At 52.3% G+C, this 20,862-nt stretch overlaps 1 protein-coding gene across 15 annotated transcripts in view; it reads right to left on the reverse strand.

Annotated features, from left to right (window-relative positions):
- Window positions 1-20,862, reverse strand: part of NFASC (neurofascin) — a 167,709-nt gene that overhangs the window by 113,290 nt on the left and 33,557 nt on the right. The window contains exon 1 of one of the 15 annotated variants that reach the window (XM_057508075.1): window positions 16,821-17,031. The exons of the other annotated variants lie outside the window; for them this stretch is intronic. Within the exon in view, the coding sequence (XP_057364058.1) occupies window positions 16,821-16,849 (29 nt within the window). The 5' untranslated portion in view covers window positions 16,850-17,031. Of the gene's footprint in view, window positions 1-16,820; window positions 17,032-20,862 lie in introns of those variants that run through there. 15 annotated transcript variants of the gene reach the window in all.

Genomic DNA, 20,862 nt, shown 5'->3' on the forward strand with positions numbered 1-20,862 from the left:
AGCAAGGACCTGAGCGCCCAGCGAACACTGCCTGAACGAAAGGATGAGGAAGGGATGGGTGTAACCAGGGAGGCATCTCCGGCCTCCACCGCAGCAGGGGATTTAAAGCACTGAATAACTCTTCCCCCACACGGTCCAACAGGACACCTGCCTGTGTGCTCTGCTTCTCTCTAAGCAGATGTATGAGGGCAACTCTCAAGAGACAGGGGAGGCCCACCTTGCTGGTCTCATTTGATGACTTCTGAGGAAATAAACATCCTCTCACTTTTACTCCGAGAGCAGCAGGAGAGGGTAGGCAGCTGCCAGAGGGGAACTGCCCTTTTAAGCAGCAGTAGGACGCTCAGATAAGGTGGCTTCTGGTTACAATTAGCAGCAAGCTTTGATGCTAATGGAGTCTCCACATTTGTCCTCTGAAGACCTGATGACAGCGCCCAGCAGCCAGATAGGTATCACCAATTACCACCCAGTACATTTACCTTCCCCCCGATGGTTCTGGGGTCTGATGGTTCTTAGAGGCCTCCATTCTAAACTGTGAAAGGAAACAAGGACAATACACACTTGGAAACAAATGTCTGGACTACCTCCATTTCCAGGAAAATGGCCTGGAGGAAGAGAAATACAAAGCCTCAGGATCTGACAAGACATTTACCAGTGTGGGTAACAGTGAATAGTAAACCATAAAACGATAAGAAAAGGTGCCGTAGACACCTGCTGATACAAAATAACTAATAACAATGTTATTCTGAGGCAACAGAATGTGCACTGTCTCCCCATTTTCTCTCTGTTAACCTGGATAATGGAGCACTAGACCTAGTAGTCCAAAGGACGAATTTCTGATGTCATCAATAATGGGCAACTAGTTGCTTTAAAAAAATATTTTAAAAATAATCTAGCTGCTCAGTTAACTGACCCTGGGGAGAGTGATGCCAATCTTTTAGGAGTTCGACGCCTGGTTGCTATTGGTTTAACTTCACTGACAGAAGGATTCTGAAGATCAGCCAGGAAGAGAAGGCTGTGAGGTCTTAATTTTCCTTGAACTAAAAAATACCGTGATTTTTGGTTCTGAAGTTTCACGGTATCCGCCCCAGTTTGAAGAGACACGTGGGCTTTCGCAGACGTGGGCTGGAGCTGTGAGCCGACAGGCGCGGAGCCCGTTCTGTCTTCAGTCCCCAGCGCTCCGGCGATCCCAGGAGTCGCTGTGCTAGGTCTGCCCCGGCAACAGCGGATGCCATGAAGACCCTGCTCCAACCCTCCAGCTGGCCCCTACTCAGAAGGAGAAGGCTTCCCGACGGCCCCCTAAGTCCTGTGCAGCATGAGATTCCTTGGAGGTGGTTCAGCCCCAGAGACTGCTGGGTGGTGGTGAAAAACCAATCCAAGCAGTTGGCTATTTCTGGCAAAATGCCCAGCCCTAGAACCCTGTCTGAGAGCATTCTAGCCCTCTGACCACACTTGTTCATTACTTCTCAAAGTATTTCTTAGTCTGCCGTGCATGTGAGGGCTTCCTAGCCCACCGACTTGCAATCATCTTCCACCTAGAGAAGTTCGAGCGCGGTGTAACGGGACTGGGCCCATAGGTATCAGACTTCATTCTGCAGTGCAGTGGGAGGGCTTGGGGGCTGGCAAGATTCGGGGGACAGGAATGAAACAAATGCACAAAGACAAAGAGGGAGACAGATGTGAATGGAGCCAGGGGACATGACATAAGAACAGAGCCAAGGAGGAGGAAAGAGAAAACCCAGGAGACCACTTGAAACTTCTGGAAGGAAACTGTGAATAGCAGGGTCTTGGTCACAAGGCCTCAGGGCAGCTGATGAATCTCCCAGCGTTAGCACCAGATGGGTAAGAACCAGGGACTGCCGGGCTCTGTTTACCCACTAATTTGTTAACAGCAGATCCATTTGTCTAGCCTCAAGCTCCAAGAATCAAAAGCACATCAGGTTCCTCAAAACATTAAACACAGAATTGCCACATGACCCAGCAACTCCACTTCTGGGTATGCGCCCCAAAGAACTGACAGCAGGGACTCAGGTGCTTGCACACCCATGTTCACAGCAGCGTGATTCACAACAGCCAGAAGGTGGGAGCAGCCCAAGAGCCCATCGACAGAGGACTAAATAAACAAAACATGGCACCCACACAGGATGGAACAGTATTCAGTTTTAAAAAGGAAGGAAATTCTGGCATGTGGCACAACATGGATGAACTTTGAAGACATTAGGCTAAATGAAATAAGCCAGTCAAAAAAAGAACAAATATCCATGATTTCACTTACATGAGATAGGTAGAGTAGCTAAATTCATAAAGACAGAAAGTAGAATGGTTACCAGGGGCTGGGGGTGGGGAAGTGGGGCGTTAGTGCTTAATGGGCACAGAATTTCAGTTCTGGAATATGGAAAGTTCTGGACACGGATGGTGGCAACAGCTATAAAACAATGTGAACATACTTAATGCCGCTGAACTGTACACTTAAAAATGGTTAGGATGGTGAATTTTATGTTGTGTATATTTGATCACAATTTTAAAAAGCTAAATTAAACACAAGCTATTTTTATTTAAATAAAAATAAATCATGACAGTTGTACTAAAGGAGATAATATGCCAGGTTATTTGAAATCAGGGAAGTCCTACAAAATCTTAAAAACCTACAGTCATGTTAACTAGATTCCAACCAATAAATAATCGTTTTCGAAGCACTAGATGAGGCATACTGATTCCTGGTCACTACATGCCCAGTTTTGTCACTAAAGTAGTTACATTACACTTGGCAAGGGAGGTCCATTGCCCTTTGCCTCAGTTTACCAATCTGTGCAATAAGGGGGTTGGATTAGATCACCAAAGCCCTTTTCAGTTAGGCCAGGGGTTCTCAAAATATGGTCCCCAAAGAGCAGCATTACCTGGGAATCTATTAAAAATGCAAATTATGGGTCCCTATCCCAGACTTACTAAATCAGAAACTCTGTGTGTGAGCTCAGAAATCTGGGTTTGAATGAGCTGACTTAGGTGTGAGAGCCAGTGGGATAGAACTTACTGCTTTTATAACTGATAATGATCCGGGTAAGCCACGTTTTAAAGAAAATAAAAAGCATAAATGTCCAAACAGAGCAAATGAGGTAGGAAAGGACAGGAATGGGTAGGATACCCACTGCTTTAAAACATGAAGTATAAAAATAAAGTAGTAAATTCATTTAAAATATCAGAATGAATGTATCCCAGTGAGTGCCTTGTCCTTAAAATCCTGAGTCTGCCACCTGTGCTCTAAGGATGCAGCGCTGGCTCAAAACATTCTTGAAATTTTATATGGAACCAACCTGCAAGTCAATTTAAAGTCAAATGAAAGTAGCTTCATTTCCTTGGAACTAAAAGTATCTTTTCGCCTTGAACAAACACTGTCCTGATTATGTCACTTCCAGGAATCAAATTCCTTCTACAAGGAAGAAGACTGCCTGCCCATCACGGAGGACACTGAAATCATGTGCCACAGGCTCAAAGGCAGATTCCAAAGCAGAATTCATGCATGTTTTGGATAATGACAGAATGACACGTGTGACGTCCCAGAGTGCCCGTCAGGAAAGAGGCAACACTCACTTCTCGGACCTGAGAGCCAGAGGCGCAGCAAGAGCCCATCCACTGGGTCAGAACTCACCCTCCAAGGGGCGGGCTTGTCATGGCCATTTCACCGGGGAAGCAGCTAAGGCCAGGGAGGCTGAAGGATTTGTCTAAGCCACAGATCTGACATGTGGGACCAGAACCGAGCTTTCCTAAGGAATCCTGATTAGGCAACTACCTTTGAACCAAGAGCGGGGGCTGGATAAGACTGGTAGGACCAACCCCCCAGGCTATGATGTCAAATCAGAAGAGGAGGCTCCAGCCAGCCCCTTTCTTCATCAAACAAAAGAGTCTTTTGAATTTACTGAGTATTTTGGCACCAGCCCCACTCAATTCTTTCTCCTTTTGTGGGTTGAAAATATTTCTAGCATCGCACAGAGTCCAGTAAGAGCAAAGAGGGTGGAAGATTCCTCCTTCATCCAGCCACGCAGACGTTCTGGTCTTTGGGAAAGAGGTGCCCAGTGGCTTGTGTTCCTTGGGGACACCAAGGCGAGGGTACCAGTGGAGGGTTCCGTTTCCTGGGCTACTGACCACCCAGAGCACAGAGGCAGTCCCCTGGCCCCTTGCTCCACCTGGTGTTATTCTAACATACTCACTTATGGGGGGAAAGGGGGAAACTAAAAGTGGATTTTTACTCAGAATATACATCAAGTGTTTTCCTAATCCCACCCCCAACTCCTCAAAAGGCCTGTAACATTGTCTCCTTCCCCTACAATCTCTCCCCAGTACCCTTATAGTCTAAATCTCCCCATTGTAGATTTATGGGTATGTTTTGCACCTTCCTCTCTTTCATGAGTAATTCTCTCTGTAGTCAGACTATGTGCCCAATGGCTGACATGTGAAATTCTCATTTTCCGTAACATCCAGCACAGGGTGGGCACAGTGCAGGCACTCAGCCATCCCTGGGTCAGCCATCAGCTGGTGATGTTGTTGCTATGTTACACCATGCTCCCAGGTGATGGGCACTCAGGTAATGCCCTACTGACACGTTCATCTCAGTGAAGCCTCACCACAGGTTATGTGCAAGGTGCTTTTCAGATAAAATTGAAAGGAAGGCTTCAGGAAGGAAGCCTTTCAAACAAGGCTCAGAAAGGTTAAGTAGCCTATTGAAGGTCAAGCGGAGGCGCCAGGAGCAATTCTAGGTCTCCTGGGCTCCAAAACCAGAGCTCTTAACACTTAGACATCACCCACTCATTCACTCCTCAAGATCCCAAATTAAGAAGACAGAACACCCCCTCACTTACCCTTACTTTCTGCTGGCCTCCTTCCTAACCCCCACACTCGCCCACCCTCCAGGCTGGCGGTGGGGCAGGAGGAAGGGACCTCAAAACCCAGGGCGCGGTTTTCAGAACCACCCAGATAATGGGCCTTGGAAGAACCAGGGGGAGGTGGGAACGTAAGCTGGCCTCGCTGGATGGAGGCACTGACCTCCTCTTCCTCAGTCCCAGATGCCTTTCCATGTCAGGGCCACTCCACACGGACTTTCCCAGGGCTGTAAGTCCAAACAGTCCTGCCTGAAGTCAGGTGCCTTCCACCACCCAACAGGGTGAGGAAGCCACGTCCTGGGCACATGTCCAGCAGCACAGCCGTCACTCCAGCAGCCAGAGAGGTGCACTGACTTCATGTCACAAAACAGGCCTGAACACTTCTGAGTGAGACCCAAGGGCAGAAACAGAGGTGTCGAGCCCTGAGCCCATATCTTGTTGCCCCTCCGGGTCCCTGCCCCAAGCAGGAGGGGGCAGAAAGAGCACTGAGTTGGGCATTGGGACACTTAGTTTGGGGTCCCTGATCTTCAGGACCTCTCTGGGCCTCAGGCACCTTACCCCTACAAGAAGGGGGTCACGACGTGGTTTGTGAAGGGCCTCCCAGCTGCTCAGGTCTCCTGGGACCAGGCTGGAAGCGGCCTCGCCGGTCACACGCTACGGCACCAGCCAGCCTTCAGACAGTGGAGAACTGACGTGGGAGATAGACCCAGTCCCTGGGAGATCGACCCTACTCCCCCTCAACCTCAGGCAGACTCTGACAGTCTTCCCAGGGAAATGCTGACCTCCGGCCTGGTGGCTTTGCAGTTAAACAAAGGACTGTAAGCTGCTGAGCCGGGAACAGTCTCCCGGGGGCTGGGTCATCATCCACCTGCCAGCTGACTCCCACACATGCTCCACGCCCCAGCTGCACAGGCCACAGGAGGGGGCAGTGCTCCTGGAGGCGCCATCATGCCACCACGACCTCAGTGAGATGTAAGTGATGGGGAGGGGGCCAGAAAGCAGAGTTTATGGGTCACTGCTTGAGTGCAGTCCCAGCCCTGCACAGCTGTCACTCAAAGCATGAAGTGCCCCCAACTTAAATGCTTCCCCTTCCTTGTTCTATCCAAGCCAGGTAGACATACTTCCCAATGGCTCATGAAGGCTTGGCTCATACAGCCTCTTAGCATTACACACCAGGCCCTCAAAGTATATCACCCAATGCTTTTCTGTCGTAAGTATTAAGACATGCCCCTTTCTTCCAACTACTGGTCAGGATCTGCTTTCCAGAAAGTCCTACCGAGTCCACCTCCAATGTATCTCGCGAGCCCTTATGTACATGATTTCCAATAGCTACACATGGATTTCTCAAACATGGTTAATATACAGACATCTTCAAAAGGAAAAAAATCCCCAAACACCCATGAGCATAGTTAAAAACCTCTAGGGGTCTATATACCCCCATGTGAGAGATACTGTCTTAAGAATCCAAAATCCAATTTTAAGAAAAATGTCTTACAATAACAAATTAGAATTGCAAACGAGAAGTTTTATCTTTACCCATGGCAGAGTAACATGAAAGCACATTGTAAACACTCTCATGGAATTCAGTGAGAACCACGAGCCACACAGTTTGTCACTCATTCATTCAATAGTCATTGAGAATCTTACAGGTGCCAGGTGGTGCCCTTAGCAGTGACACTCTGGTAAACCAGACGCTGTACCAGCCCTAGAGGGGCCGACCTGCCGGTGGGGGAGGCAAGCGGGGAAAGAGGGAAAGCGGGAAAGCGGGAAGAAAGGAGGGGCCGGGGTGACATATGGAGGCCAGGAAATGATATTAAATCTGAGTCCTGAAGAAATAAGGTCCAGGAGTGAGGGAGCTGGGGGGCGATGGGGAAAGAGCTGCAAGCCGGAGCAGGGCAGGGCTCCAGGGCAGGAGGCAGCAGGAACCTGGAGAAAGAGCCCAGAGCCCAGCCTGGCAGGGGCGGGGGTGCCTGGGGGAAGAGTCCTAGCGGTAACGGAGAGGCTGGGGGCACCGAGGGCCAGCACGGTCCCTGGTACACCCTGGACGTGAGTCTGATTTTATGGGAAGTGCGAAGAGAGGTCGCTGGAGGGTGTGCAGCAAGGAAGTGATGGGTGTTTCCTTCTCTGCTGTTGGGCACTACCCCATGTGCTTTGTGTACGTACACCTGGTTATCCCCCTCAGACTGGGAGCTCATGGAAGGCAGGGCTGTGTCTCTGCCTTCACACCAGGAGCTCCCGTGCTCCCCTATCTTTTAATACCTTCCCCATAGCTTCTGGGACAGGCCCCTCCTGCAGTAAAGCTTAGCGGGGTGGTGCCTCCAATCCACAGTGGCGCTCCCTGGGCTGGGGAGCCAGGAGCGTGAGCTCTGGCCGGCTCCAAAATCCGAGGGGAGGAGAAAACTGTCCAGCACCATGGACAGAGGCCTCCTACCTAGAAGTGCCCCACCCGTCACCTTCAGCTCGGGGCTGGGCAGAGGTGTGGCCTACTCGGATGCATGCACCCCACCCCGGGTGGTGGGGAACGACCAACAGCAGGCCCCGGGCCCGCAACGATGCAACAAACAACCTCCTGCCTCCAACCCGCCCCCGCCCCCGCCCCGGGGGAGCCTCAGTTGCCCGTATCCATAGCAACTGGCATTTGTGAGTTGCAGTCCCCGGAGGCCGGAGGACCGGCTGCGGGCCGCTGCTCTCTGCTCCCTTGTTCTGGGAGGAGACGCGTCTGCCTGGCCGGTTTGGGAAGTCCTTAATTCTTGAGAGGCCTCCTCATCTACTTGCAGCTGTGTCCGCTCTCTGTTAGCAAGGTCAAATTTTGAAGATAGGATTTTCTCTTGGGTTCTACTTCAAGTTGATGCTGCACAAAATCTTGCTCTTATATTACCCGGAAACTCAGGGTGGGGACTAGGAAAAAACCCAAATCATCGCTGGAAGGAACTTGAGATGTTTCTATCCTCCTGCTTCTCGTCCAGATGGCATCTCACCCCATCCCCTGGCGGAAAAACCCAAGCCTTTCCTTTTAAAAATAAGTCAAACATTAAATGGCAAAAACTAAAATAAAAATTGAAATGCTAATAATAAACATGTTCCTCTTCTCTCAGTTCCTTAAAGGGGAACCCAGCCTTTGGGACTCTCACCCAGCGTTTCCCATGCCTTGTGGTCAGGCAGGCAGGGCATTTTAAGGCTTCCCTACCCTATGGGTTATGGCTTAAACATGGGCAGGGATGAGGGACTGCCTGAGATGAATGGAAAGAGGTTCATAGGTTTTCTTTAAAATAAATCATTTTCTGCCCCTGCTACTGAGACACTAGCTGAGCCAATCTGAGAAAATATGTTGAAACGAAGCAGGCCTCCATACAGAAATGGGCACACCAAGCCCGCTTCACCCAGAAGGCCACGGCTGGTACCCCCAGCAGCTGCTGCGATGGGGGCCACTCTGCCATGAAATCCCCCGGCCATCCGATCCTGGATAAGGTCAAACTAAGTCAGAAACTGCTCCCTGCTTATCCCTCAAACCACCTCTTTCATTCCCACAACTCCTCTCCCTTGAAAGATGCTGACTCTTCTTTCAAATAAACACAGAACAAACAACAAACCCACCAGCCTCCCCTCTCTCTGTCCCTCTCTGCGGTCTCCGGAAGGAACTCGTCCTCAGTCCCAGTCTTCATTCTTACCCCCCTCCCGAAGAACAGCCCTGTCTTCAAAATAAGAACATATCCCACGTCATCTGTACAGTTGAGAGAAAAAAATTTACCACTTGGCTGTCCCAATCCTATGAGCAAACGCATCTGGCGGGCTTTCACGTCAGCACATTCTCGCAGCCTAAGAGACGGTCACCTGTCCCCTCTCTGGCCCCTTGGTCCTCTCCTCCCTTTCTCATTCTGCACAGAGAAGGCAGCAAGAAGCCCCACCCCAGCTACCTGTGTAAGGTACAGAAAGCCCCAGCTTCCCTGCCTGTAAAATGGACACAATTACATCCACTTACAGATTGTTTGGGGGCATAAATGAGATGATGTGCTTGAAGTACTTGGGCAGTGTCTGGCACACACAAATGTTAGTTGTCATTAGTTATTATTTTTATGGGCCACAAACTTTGTGAGAGCAGATACCAACATGACATACTTGAATTCCCAGCATTTAGCTCAGTGGCTGGCATGTGGGAGATTAAAAAAAAAAAAAAAAAAACGCTTGTCAAATACATCTAGTTGAAGAGGCCACAGGCTTGCTCCCCACTGGTTCCTGCTGCCCCCAAGGACTTCCTTGGCTTGGTGGTGTCCCCTGAGGGGACACTTATCCTCACATAACCTTCTCTCTTTCCATTCAGAAGCATTCCAATAAAATTAAACGGTAGGAGGAAAGAAGACGGGGAAGCCTCTCTCATACCACCCCACCAAGTCCCGCCAGGACTCTCAAAAGGTCTGCCCCCTCCCCCTGCCTCCCGGATGGTGTTCAGCAACAGCTGAATAATGAACCATCAGAGGGGATTCCAACCCGTGGCAATTAACACTCTTCCAGCTGGGAAGACATTTAGCTTCACCATTCCCAGATCTGCCGAGTCCTCTTCCCTCTTCCAGGAAGCACCACCTGCTGCTGCACCACTTGGGAGACCCCACAGATTACAAAGAAGAACGCAGTCAATGAAGCAAGATGGGCCAAGTGTCCATAACCGTGGAAGCCGAGTGCTGGGTGCGTGGGGGGTTCATTATACTATTCTCTCTACTTCTGTGTATTTCTAAAAACCAAATTCATTAATTAATAATTCCATATTTTACCAGAACTAGGACAAGGAAGCCCAAAGGGTTATTCTTTTCAAATCACAAGGGGCATTCCAGGCCTAGATTTCCATCAGGAAAGAAAAGGGCCAGGAGTTTCCTATGGCTCATTTGCACGTGAAGGACCAGGCAGGTATTCAGGTGTGTCTAGAAAGAGCGTTGGCCACTGTGGGCTTGGGTAAGTTAACTTCAGCTTCCTTACCCTTAAAACTCAGGTTCAGTGCATACCTCACAGGGCTGCCGTATAAAAGGAGACGAAGCTTGCCTGCAGCACTGTAACAGCACTTGGAATGGTACTGAACACATAGCAAACGCTTGATAAAATTTGGTTTCTTTTCTTCCCTTGTAAAACAAAGATGTCCTGTTGTAGTCTCGTATGAAGATATTTAACAGAATCCAACTTCGGAAGTCTGCTAGCGGCCAACAGTAAGACACACTGAAAAGGGAGCTCCTAGAGACAGGAGCTAAATATTCCATTGCCTGGGAAACCTGAGACCCCAGTGCCTGAAGTACTTGAAGCATATCATTTGCCACAAGCACTTAACTAGAGAGGCCAGGGCAGCAGGCTAAGCAGAAGTGTACACAGTCCCAGGGCAGCAGTGGTTTAAGCAGAAGTTGCTAGGACAGGCTGGTGCTGAGCATTTATATACCATCAGAACTTGAACAGATGCTTGTATACAAATGTTCATAATAGTAGCATTATTCATAATAGCTACAAGGTAGAAACAATGCAGATGTCCAGTGACAGATGAATTGGATAAACAAAATGTGGTTACACCTATACAATGAATTATTATTTAGCTGTAAAAAGGAATGGAATTCTGATACATGCTACAACATGGATGAACATGGATGAACCTGGACATTATGCTAAGTGAAATAAGCATACACACAAACACGGCATGACTGCACTCACATGAGGTTCCTAGAGGACTCCAGTTCATAGATACACAAAGTGGAATGGTGGGTGCCAGGTGCCGGTGGGGAGGGGCATTGTTTAGTGGGTAGAGAGTTTCCGTTTGGGAGATGAAAAGTTCTGGTGATGGAAGGTGGTGATGGTTGCACAACAGTGTGGATGTACTTAATGCCATGGAACTGTACAATTGAAAATAGTTAAAATGGTAAATTGTATGATGTATGTATTTTACAGCAATGAAATAATGATGATGGTGATGATAAAAGAAAAAAATACCACAAGGACATCTTGGCTTTAGTTTGTACCTCTTTTTCCTAAGAGCTGAAAGCACCCCTAAAATATCCTTAAAATATGTCCCCTTGTAGAGATGGGTCAACAGAACCTTAAAAAGGTTAGGCAGAGTGCCGCACATCTGCGTCCTTCTCTACCAGGCTGCCGCCTGGATGGCTGCCACCATGTAAGAGCCAGTCTTGTCTGCTGCCCTTAGACGGACAGGAGCTGCAGACCTGAGCCCAGGAAGGAGGTGTGGCGCTGCTCAGCCCCCGTCTGCAAGTCGGCCACCAAGCCAGGCTCCCTGCTGCTCGCCTCCCACACCTCCTTGCTCAGGGAGAAGGGGGACACACCTCTTACTGTCTTGACCCCACAGGCTGGGCCTGACCAACACATGCCCTTGGGAGTCTCCTTTGCTCCTGAAGAGCTTGGACCTGGGGTAAAGGTGCCCCGGGGGGCTTTCCCAGCCACCTGGAAGCTAAGAATGGTGGCAGCAGTGGTACAAAGCGTGCAGCAGGAGAGGCCAGCCGGCCAGCCCGCCCCTCACTGTCCAGGGCTTCCCTCCCTTCCATGGTTGACGTAATCCTCTGCATCTCAGGTTCCTCAGACAAAGGCCAGATTTGCCTCAAATCTGCTCTCCCTCCTGCTGCGCCCCAAGGTACACCCTGTCCACAGAGACTAGGCGAGGGCAAGTGAAAGCGCTCAGGGAGAGATGCAGAGGGTGCAGGGAAACCCATCCATGTGCGGGTCTCAAAGAGCTCTTATTCTCCCCTCAGGCTTATAGAACCCTAGAGGTGCCACAAGGAGGCCGTATAGCATGTACACGGAAATCCAGAACAGGCAAAGCCCATCCGCGATGACAGAAACCCACTTGTGTTGCCTGGGGCCAGGGGCTGCCGGGAGGCTGACTGCATGTAGGTGGAGGAATTTTCCGGGGTGACGAACTATTCTCTATCTTGACTGGAGTGGTGGTTACATGGGTGTATACATGTGTCAAACCTCATCTGACTGTACCCTTAAAATGAGTGCATTTTATCGAATGCAAATTATACCCCAATAGGGTTTTTAAAAGTTATAAAAAATAAAACCCTAATAGCTCCAGTAAGAGAGTCTAATGCTTTAGTAGTAATTTAGGAGGCAGATCTTAAAGGCGCTGGAAGGAAGACAATGCATCCCAAATGGCTGTGTACTTATCAAGCGATTCTATGCTGAGACTAAGAGGCCTGCAGACCCCCCACCCCCCACCCCGCAAACCACCACTTCCTTCACCTCCTCCCACCAGCCCCAGGATTTCAGAGTCAGGCAAATAAAGACCCCATCAGAGCTCTCCTCAGGCTGACGGAAGTCAGAGTTTGAAACGCTCCTTCGGAACACTTTAATAACCTCCTGTCATGGTTGGGGATTTGTAGACGGGGGAGCAGGGTGGCTGGTACCTACCACTGGCTCTTGGTGTGTGCGTAGGCCTATTACCATGTCACTACAACATCTTCCCCTACAAAGAACCCCCAGCAGGGGAGCGTGGGGAGGGGGACGCCTGAGAGACACCAGAGCCGGGAGACTGGAGTAACGACTCCTGCGGTTTGTGCAGGTTTCCAGCCCTAAGGCCTCCTGGACAACCTGCAAAAATTGTACAGAATGTTCTCACAGACTGTTTTCAGGGAGGAGCAGTTTAACTTTCTAATCCTGTTGTTCAGGCCCTTCCAGCTTCCCTATTCTATTTTTTGTTCCCCCTCCTCCAGCAAAATGTGGTCTATTCTCAGGCATGTGTGATTTCTGAGACCCCAACAGCCTCAGCAGGGTCCCATATTCCTGGTCCAACCTGGAGGTTGACAGAGTGGTGGAAGGTTGGGGTGTCCCCCCTTCCCTTCATAAAGGCCCATCGCCAGGGGGTGGGGCTGGAAGGAAGGGACCCGAATAGGAAGCTGGGATTGGCTCAGTCAGGAACCCAGCTCCAGGACAGTCAAAATTCAGGTGTGTCTACATGAACATCCCCAATTCAACCCACGTTCTTCTAGAGGCTGCATGATTCTAGAAGAAACAAACAGACCCACAGTTAAATCCCAACTCGGCCTCTTACTCACTGTGTGACCTAGGCAAGGCACTTAACCTCTCTGTTTCCACTTCTCCAGCTAGAATGGGGACTGTGGTGTCTACCTCATCAGGTCATCTGAAGGGCTGAATGGAGATGACAGATGCTTATCGAAAGCACAGGGTGGTGATGAGGGAGGGGGCAGGCAGCCAGAAGGCATAGCGCCACCCCCCTCCAACCAGCTCCCTCATTTCCACCCTGCTTAGTCTGTAGTTCAGAGCAAAGTAGGGAGCTGCTTCTCCTTTTCAAGAAGGACTGTCTGTGGGGCTGACTCCATCTCTGGCCTCTCGGAAGTGCCTATACCCCAAGGAGCATGTACTGCCATTCACTTGGAAATGAAAACTGAAAAGCAGGGCCTGTAAGTATTTTTAAATGTCAACAGATGTTTGCTTCTGGCATGCCAAGTGTCCCTGAACCCTGTGATGTATGAACTGGGTGCTGTTCACCCAGGGCCAAGGAGAGTGGGAGGGGGCGAAGGACGCTGACGGGGGTGGGGGTGGGTGGTGGGGGGGGGGAGTGGAGCAGGATCTGGGCAGATGCGTCATTCTGAGGAGCCAGTACAGGGGAGGCAGGGCGGCGGCTGCCGGCTGGTGGGTCAGACCTGCAGGAACTCTCCAGGCCTAGGAGGGCTCGACACAGGGCAGAAAGGGGGCAAATCAAGCCACCATTCCATTCCCAGGCCCCAAGCAGCTGGTAACGGCCGAGCTGTCAGGGGGACCTGGCACAGCCCGGAAGAGGACTCTCACCTCCAGAGACCCAAAATCACTGAGGCCAAAGGCGGCCCAGGGAGCAGAGTGCCTGGACCTCGGGCACCCGGCCAGGCACCGGCTCCTACAGCCGCAGGGGACGGCAGCAGGGAGAGAGAGACAGATGACTGCAGGGTCATCCGCCCTGAGCCACAGTATAAGACGGTCTGGAGCTGGGGGCAGGCAGAGACAAGGGGCCGCATGGCCCTAGACAAACGGGCCTCCTTCCCTCTGCCTGTGCGGAATGGTTTCATGGATTAGCTCATGTTTCTTCACCAAGCCTGAGAAGCAGGTGCTACAAATATCACACTTGACAGACAAGGAAACCAGGAGGTCACCCAGCAGGCGCAGGAGGGGGCTGGAACCCTGGTAACCTGGTGCCACCACCCACGTGTCTGGCCACCCACCACACTGCCCCCAGAGTGCCGGCTCACCCACCCCTCCTGCAGCCAGTGAAGGGAGGAGAGACAGCACCCCCACGCCCTCCCGGCGCAGTCCTCCCCGAGCAGTCCTCCCCGAGCCTGCCCCACCGCAGATCCCGGCGGCAGAGGGGAAGAAACCACGTGACAGCCTCGCAGCTGGCTGCCCAGCGGAGCCCCACCCCGACCCGGCTGGCTCGCCGACCCCACCTCAGCTTGGAGAGCCCCGGGCAGCCATCCCTGTGCACGCATGAGCTGTAGGTGCCCGCGTCCTGTGGGGGAGGCCCAGGAACGGAGGTCCCCACAGAGCCAAGGACTTGTTTCTCGGGGAACAAGGAACGTCTGACTGGACGGTGGCAATGAAAAGCCCCCTGACGCCCAGGCTGCCCCCGAGCTTGGGGGTGGCCTTCCCTCTCGTGGCTTCCTCAGTCCGCCTGGGGAATTCTCAGCCTCCCCAGCCTCCTCCCAGATCCCCAATGCCAGCTGGGCACCAGGTGTGCCCAGAAGCTGCTGGCTGGTCATGTCCCGAGTTACCAGCATCTTTCCTGGATGGGCCACTGGAAGAGAATCCCTCGAGTCTGGCCTGCAGAAAGACCTCCTTCTGCAGTGCCCAATGCTTCTCAGAGATCCCTAAGGAAGAACGTTCCACATGGCCCCTCTCACCACCGGGAAATCTTCCTGCGCGTCTGACCTCAGTCCTGTGGGCACCAAAACAACGCCCGCTGCTGCCTTCGCCCAGGAGGCATGGCAGCACCAAAGGTCAAGAGGTCAGGGACTTGGGCCGGGAGGGAGACCTGGCTCAGTCACTACCAGTGGGACCCCGGCCACATGCTTAACTTCTCTGGGTCTCTGCTTCCTCTGTTCCAAATGTACAAGACCAGAGGTTGTTGGGAGGCTGCCGTGAGGCAACACATGTCAAGTACTGGGAGCAGCACCTGTCCCGGAGTAAGTGCTCGACGCACAGTCACCGCCACTGTGGTTGCTGATGTCTTTGCCACCAGTGGGGAAGGCCATCTTGTTTACCTCCTGGTACACCGTCGGCATGTTGGCCTCAGAATGCGGGGTACCTACAGCATGACTCAGCCTGCCTGCCTCTGTGAAGACAGTCCCTTGTCTCTGTTCCTGGAACTTCCAGGAACTTCCCACAGCAGCTGACGACAGAGCAGCCAGTAGGAAGCCCTGAGGAGCTTGGTAGAGGCCGCTGGGTCACTCCTGCAGGCCAGGTAGGTGCCCAGCTGGGCTGACTGTGGCTGGGTTGACCAGAGCCACCACTCTCCACCTCCAGCAGTTCCACCAGCTCAACACCCTCTCTCAGCAGAGCGCCCCACCTGGCGCACAGATCACAGAACCGTGCCCAGGAGCAGGCAGATGCTTCTAAAAATAGTCACAGCTTCCTTAGACTGTGGGAGGGGGAAGGGAAGCAAGTGTCCAGGTCGTCTGCAGGAGTGGAAAGCCCAAGGAGGAGCTGCAATTCTCTGCAGAACCTCCTCCCACCCCACTGTGCTGAGGCCAGGGCCAGGGCGCGCCATGCCAGGGATGCACAGTGCTCAAGGACACCTGTGCTGTTTGCTCTGTGCACAGGGTGCGGGGACAGCCTGCACAGTTCCAACTCCCGGAGCTAGGGGGACTTCTAGGGGGATGTCTAGCCTGCCTTTGGGGAGGTTGTCCCCTATTGGTTTGAACCAGGGGTGCAATGTTCCTCCAATCAGCCCTGTTTGGCTCTAATTCAGCATCAAACCTTTCTGGGTTAAGCAAAGTCCAAACAAAAATTTAAAGTCACTGGGTCCAAACCCCTGCCACAGGAGCCCTGCACTCACAAGGAGGGCGGGACAGACTGTCCCACCACCAGCCTCCTTCTGCCTCCCAACTCAACCAAACCAGCGCATGTCTCCTTAGACAGAGCTGTCCTGAGCTGAAAGGGTTTCCTAATTCAGCGTAGCTCTGGGCCGGAGCTCTTACAAAGGTCAAAGGAAGCACCGTCAGCTCCTGAAGAAGCAAGGTGACCCAGGCCTGCCTGCGCCCTGGCTTCTGCCTTGTTTTGGTTCAGCATTAGGTGAAAGGGAACCAAGACACCCAGAACCAAAACCTGCTCTCCATCCCTGGAAGGCAGCTGAGAGCAAAACAACCTATTCTCACCTCTTCCCAGCCAGCAGCTTCTGCACTCCTGGCCTGAGGTCCAGAGACACCAAGACTGGGCTGGACAGGCTCGGCTGGAGGGAGAGGGCTCGTTGGGGTGATGGAGCCCAGAGGGAAGGGCTGAAGGAGAGAAAGGGAGGCGCTCGCGGGGGCTAACACAGAGGGCCAAGTCAGAGTTACCGCGGGCTTTGCCATCAGACACAGCCCCGAATTCTCCCTCTGCCAAAGCGCTCTTCAGCGTCCCACCTTCCCAGACGCCCCTCACTCCTGAGCCCAAAGCCCCCTGCCCACACCCCCCAGGGCTTGGGAGCCTTGTCCCTGGCCTCTCTTCATCTTAAAGTGCAGCTCATTCATCCTAGTGACTTCTCTCCCCCTTCTAGCCTGCCTGCTTTCTTCACATTCCAGATCCCAAGACCAAGCTTGGTCCTCTCCCTGGCTAGGAGGATTCCCTCAGACCTGTGCACAAACACAGCTCTGGCGTCAGCCAGGCGCAATCCGAACCCAGGCCAGGTGGCAGCCTCCGAAGGCCAACGCAGAGGATCTCACCTGGAAGGGGAGGTGGGGAGGGGCAGGAGGCCAAGGGGCAGGGCAGAGCTGACCGTCCCACCTCTCCTGAAGGATCTGCGGTCTGTTCATCCAGGGCCTTCTCAGTTTCCCTTCATGGGGACAGCTGGGGACGGAGAACTAGGTGTTTCTTAGACCCCAGTCATCCCAGTAGGCAGATGTAGGCCTAAGTGAAACCCCAGCTAGGCCTTCGTCTTGGACGCTGGCCTCACAGCAAACACAGCAACCCTGTCCTGAGTGGAATCAAAATGATTCCCGGCGTCCCTGCTCCTCGCCACCTCCCACTCGCCACCTCCCCAGCTCCGAGGCATAAACAGGGTTTTATGATCTCAAGCCCACCACGTCCTCTGAGAACGCCGTGAATGGAACTGCACACAATACACTTGTTTATTAATAACCGCTCACCCCCACCCCCACCCCGGCTTGCTCACTCGCTCACCGCTGGGTCCCCCTCATGCATAATGCAGGAGTTGTGCGGCCCATGACACAGCCGGGCTGTGCTGCTCGAGCTCTGAAGGGACAGACAGAGACAAGTACCAGGCCGGGCCAGGCTCCCCAAGGCGGGGTGGAAGGAGGAGCAGACCCCCCAGTTAAGACTGGGAGACGTAATGTTTGGTGGGGAGCGCAGTATGGTGTGGGTGGTGCGGGCCCTCCCCCAGACACATGCCTTTCATGAACCCGAGCCCTGGTGGCGGTGGCCGTGTAACATTTACTCAACACCCACCCTGCCCGTCCCAGGCCATGTGCTGGCCCCACACAGGAGAACAGCGCTCTGTGACTCTGACCTCAGCTCCCTGGGCGGCCCTGCTCCAGGGCCTCCAGACAGAGTTGCTCCCACTTGACGGCCCATCATGTTTGATTATAGCCATGGCTGTGGCCCTCACCCTTCAGCCGACACTAAGTCTTCTCCAGGCAAAATATCCCCAGGCCCCTCACGAAACTATTTCTAACCACTGCCCTGCTCCGGCTCACCTAGAAATGCCAAGCTTTCTCTTGAAGTGTGAGGCCAGCCCTCCCCCCTGCGGGCAACAGTGTACCTTGATAGCATCTTTCTGAAGAAAGTGTGGAAATACATTTAAAAGTCTTGAAAATGTTTATGCTCTTTGTTGCATAAATTCCATTACTGGGAGTAGACCTTAAGTAATAAAGGATAATTAGAACATGTTAGTTACACAAATGCTCACCAGAATATTGTTTATAATGGTAAAAAATTAGAAACCACCTGAACAGCCACCCCTCAGGAAATGATAAACTGTGACATGTTCATGGCTCGATAGGCAGTAGAGTGTGGAAAGAAGGTTCTGGAGCCAGATGACCTGGGTGCAAAATCTGGCTCTGCCCTTTGCTGGCTGTGTTACCTTGGACAAGTTACTTAGCCTCGCTGTGCCTCACTCAACTTATCTGGAGTTCCCTGGGCTTTTCTCCTCAAGAGGCAGCCATACTGCCAATCCTTCAGAGTCACCTGTATCACAGCCCCCTTTTGAACAGAAGGAGACCACCCCAGTGGAGATCAGGGGGTGGGAGGGCCCAGCAGCCAGAGGGAGGAATGTAGTAGGGGGCAGAGTGGCGCTGGGGCAGCCTGCCTGAATGTGGGTCACGTTTGCAGAGGACAGCCCACACCGGTACAGAATGGCTGCGACAACAGCTGGCATGCCTGGGGGAGAGCTCCATGCAGCTCCATCCTGTCCTAGTGGGGCGGCCAGCGTCCCACCCCCACGGCCTGCAGGATGCCTCCCCTGCCACCCACCGCCCTCTCCTAAGCGGACTGGTCTGCCAAGCCCAGCCCACCCACACTTCCTCATAGAGCAGACCAGCAAGCACCAAAGTGATCTGGGGGACTGTGACCTCGCCAGAGTGTGGCCAAGAGGCCCTCACAGGATGGAGGGAACAGGTGAGACCCTCAAAAGACATTTGTTAACTGTTGACTGCTAAGGAGGCTCTGGTCTCACCTCTGGGTACACAATCCTCAACTCTCCAGAATGGAAAGTGAATTCTATTACAACAGGAAGCTTGCTGTCGTGAAGTATTTTGTCTGAAGTATTTTGCAGAAACTGAGAGACCCCTGTCAGAGTTGCTGGATAAACCCCAACACTAATTGGGAGGTGGGCTAAGGGCACTTCTAAGGGCCTGCCCAGTGTTGAGACCCCAGGATCACACGGTGGTGGGAGGTGCTGTCAAGAAGCGAGGTGTTGGGGGTGAGCTGTGTGGAGCCCCCAGAGCAGCATGGCCTGAGTCGGGGCCGCCCAGGGCTGTGTCTGCCACTGTGGTGGTGCGACTGCTGCGTGGGTCTGTCCATGGTCGTGCCTATGTGTGACTGTGCATCTGTGAGTGTGTGAAGGCTCCTACCTGTGCGTCCCGGGGAGGGGTCTCAGTTCCCAGGTGTATATCCTGGTGAGCGTGAGCACACTGCTCGGATATGTGTGAACGTGAAAGCGTCTGAGAGTATGCAAATGTCTGTGTGTGCCTGGCTACCTGCCTGGCTCTATGGGCATATATGTAGGTCTGCTCAGAGTGTCTGATTTGTCTGTGTGACTTACATTATTAGTGTGGCTCAATATGTGTGCATATCTGCCTGAGTGTGTCTGCAGGTGTGCTAGTGCGTGTGGGATTGAACATGTCTCCTCGGGTTTGCAGGTTGGTATCATTTTGCGTGTGTAGATGTTTGTGTTAAGTTCATATATACGTGTATGTATTCTGACATGTGTGTCTCTTAGTTTCACGTTTGTCCTGGTTCCTGTATGTATGTTTGTGGGTATGTACATCCACCTCCATGTATGTACCGCGTCTCTGCCTCTGTGCGTGCGTTTGTGTGCAGAAGCAGAAAGACGGGAGGGTGGAGCAGTCCTACGGTCTCCTTGTGTTGCCACGATGCTCTGCAGCCAGAGGCAACACTGAATGGGCCCTCCACATGCAAACCCTGCAGAGGCTCCCTGTCGCGGGGGAAGAAAAGCCACGTCCCCAGGCTGACATCTAGGGAACTCCTCGCCAGCATCCAGTCAACTGACTACACCTGCTTTGCTCCAAATGCCCGGGACAGCCCACCTCCACCTCTGCCTTTTCTGTTTCTTTGCCTAGAATTCCCTCACCCATCTCTGCTCCACAAAATCCTGCTTACCCTCTAAGGTCCTCTGTCAATGCTACCTTCTTGAAGCCAGTCCAACCCTTTGGCCAGAGGTGAACATTCCTGCCTCTGGCTTCCAAAGTACAGTATGAATATCCTTCACATCCTCTTTTCATTGAAATGATGTGTGCGAGTATTTCCTCCCCTAGTGAACGATGAATAGCTTATAGTCAGGGACTTCAGCCTGTTTTTTTGCAGCTCCCAAGGTGCCTGGTTCATTGGTACACAGAGGCCTGCCATAAATGTTTATTGAACTACATGACTTGAGTTTTGCTACCCAGCAAGCTGAAAATGAAAAAAACATTCACTGCCTTGGGGCCTGTAGAATTCAGCAGGTACAAGGTACAGGCTTGGGAGTCTCCAGCCCTAGTGGGCTGGAGGGCCAGGAAAAGCCATCTGCCCTCTCTGGACTCAGGCTCTGTGTCTGAAGAAATCATTTCTGGGAGCAAATGTCCAAGATCAAATGGGACAGCTCTGCTAGCATCTTCATTCTTGACGGCTACCGAAGAAGTGACCTCTCTCAGGGACTGGGCACAGCTCCAAAGGCCTCATTCACACTGGAATTCATGTGGCCATTCATGTAGCCAGGACAGGGTCCAGTTACCAATTTGCCTTTAGCAACCCTACATGCAACTCCAAATCCCAAGGTTCCCTCGTGTAGCCTGAGTTTTTGCCCTGTAAAGATGCAGCTTATTCTGCCTGCCCGCCAGCCAGCTCTCCAGCCTCTGAAGCTGAGCAAGCCCTGGGCTGCCGCTGGTGGGGCAGGGAACAAACAGCGCTCTCCAAGCCCTGGGGCTAAGAGAAAGGGCACCTGAATGAAGGTGTGGGTGCTTATACTGCCCCTGAAGAACACAGCCATGTGTGACTCATCATGGGGGGGGGCGGGACAATCTACCAGAAAGGCTAAAATTTTATAAAAGAATGGTCATTACCAAATGTTGATAAAGATGGGGCACAACTGGAA

Source organism: Manis pentadactyla, chromosome 9 (genome assembly GCF_030020395.1).
Source record: "Manis pentadactyla isolate mManPen7 chromosome 9, mManPen7.hap1, whole genome shotgun sequence".
NCBI classification, from domain to species: domain Eukaryota; kingdom Metazoa; phylum Chordata; class Mammalia; order Pholidota; family Manidae; genus Manis; species Manis pentadactyla.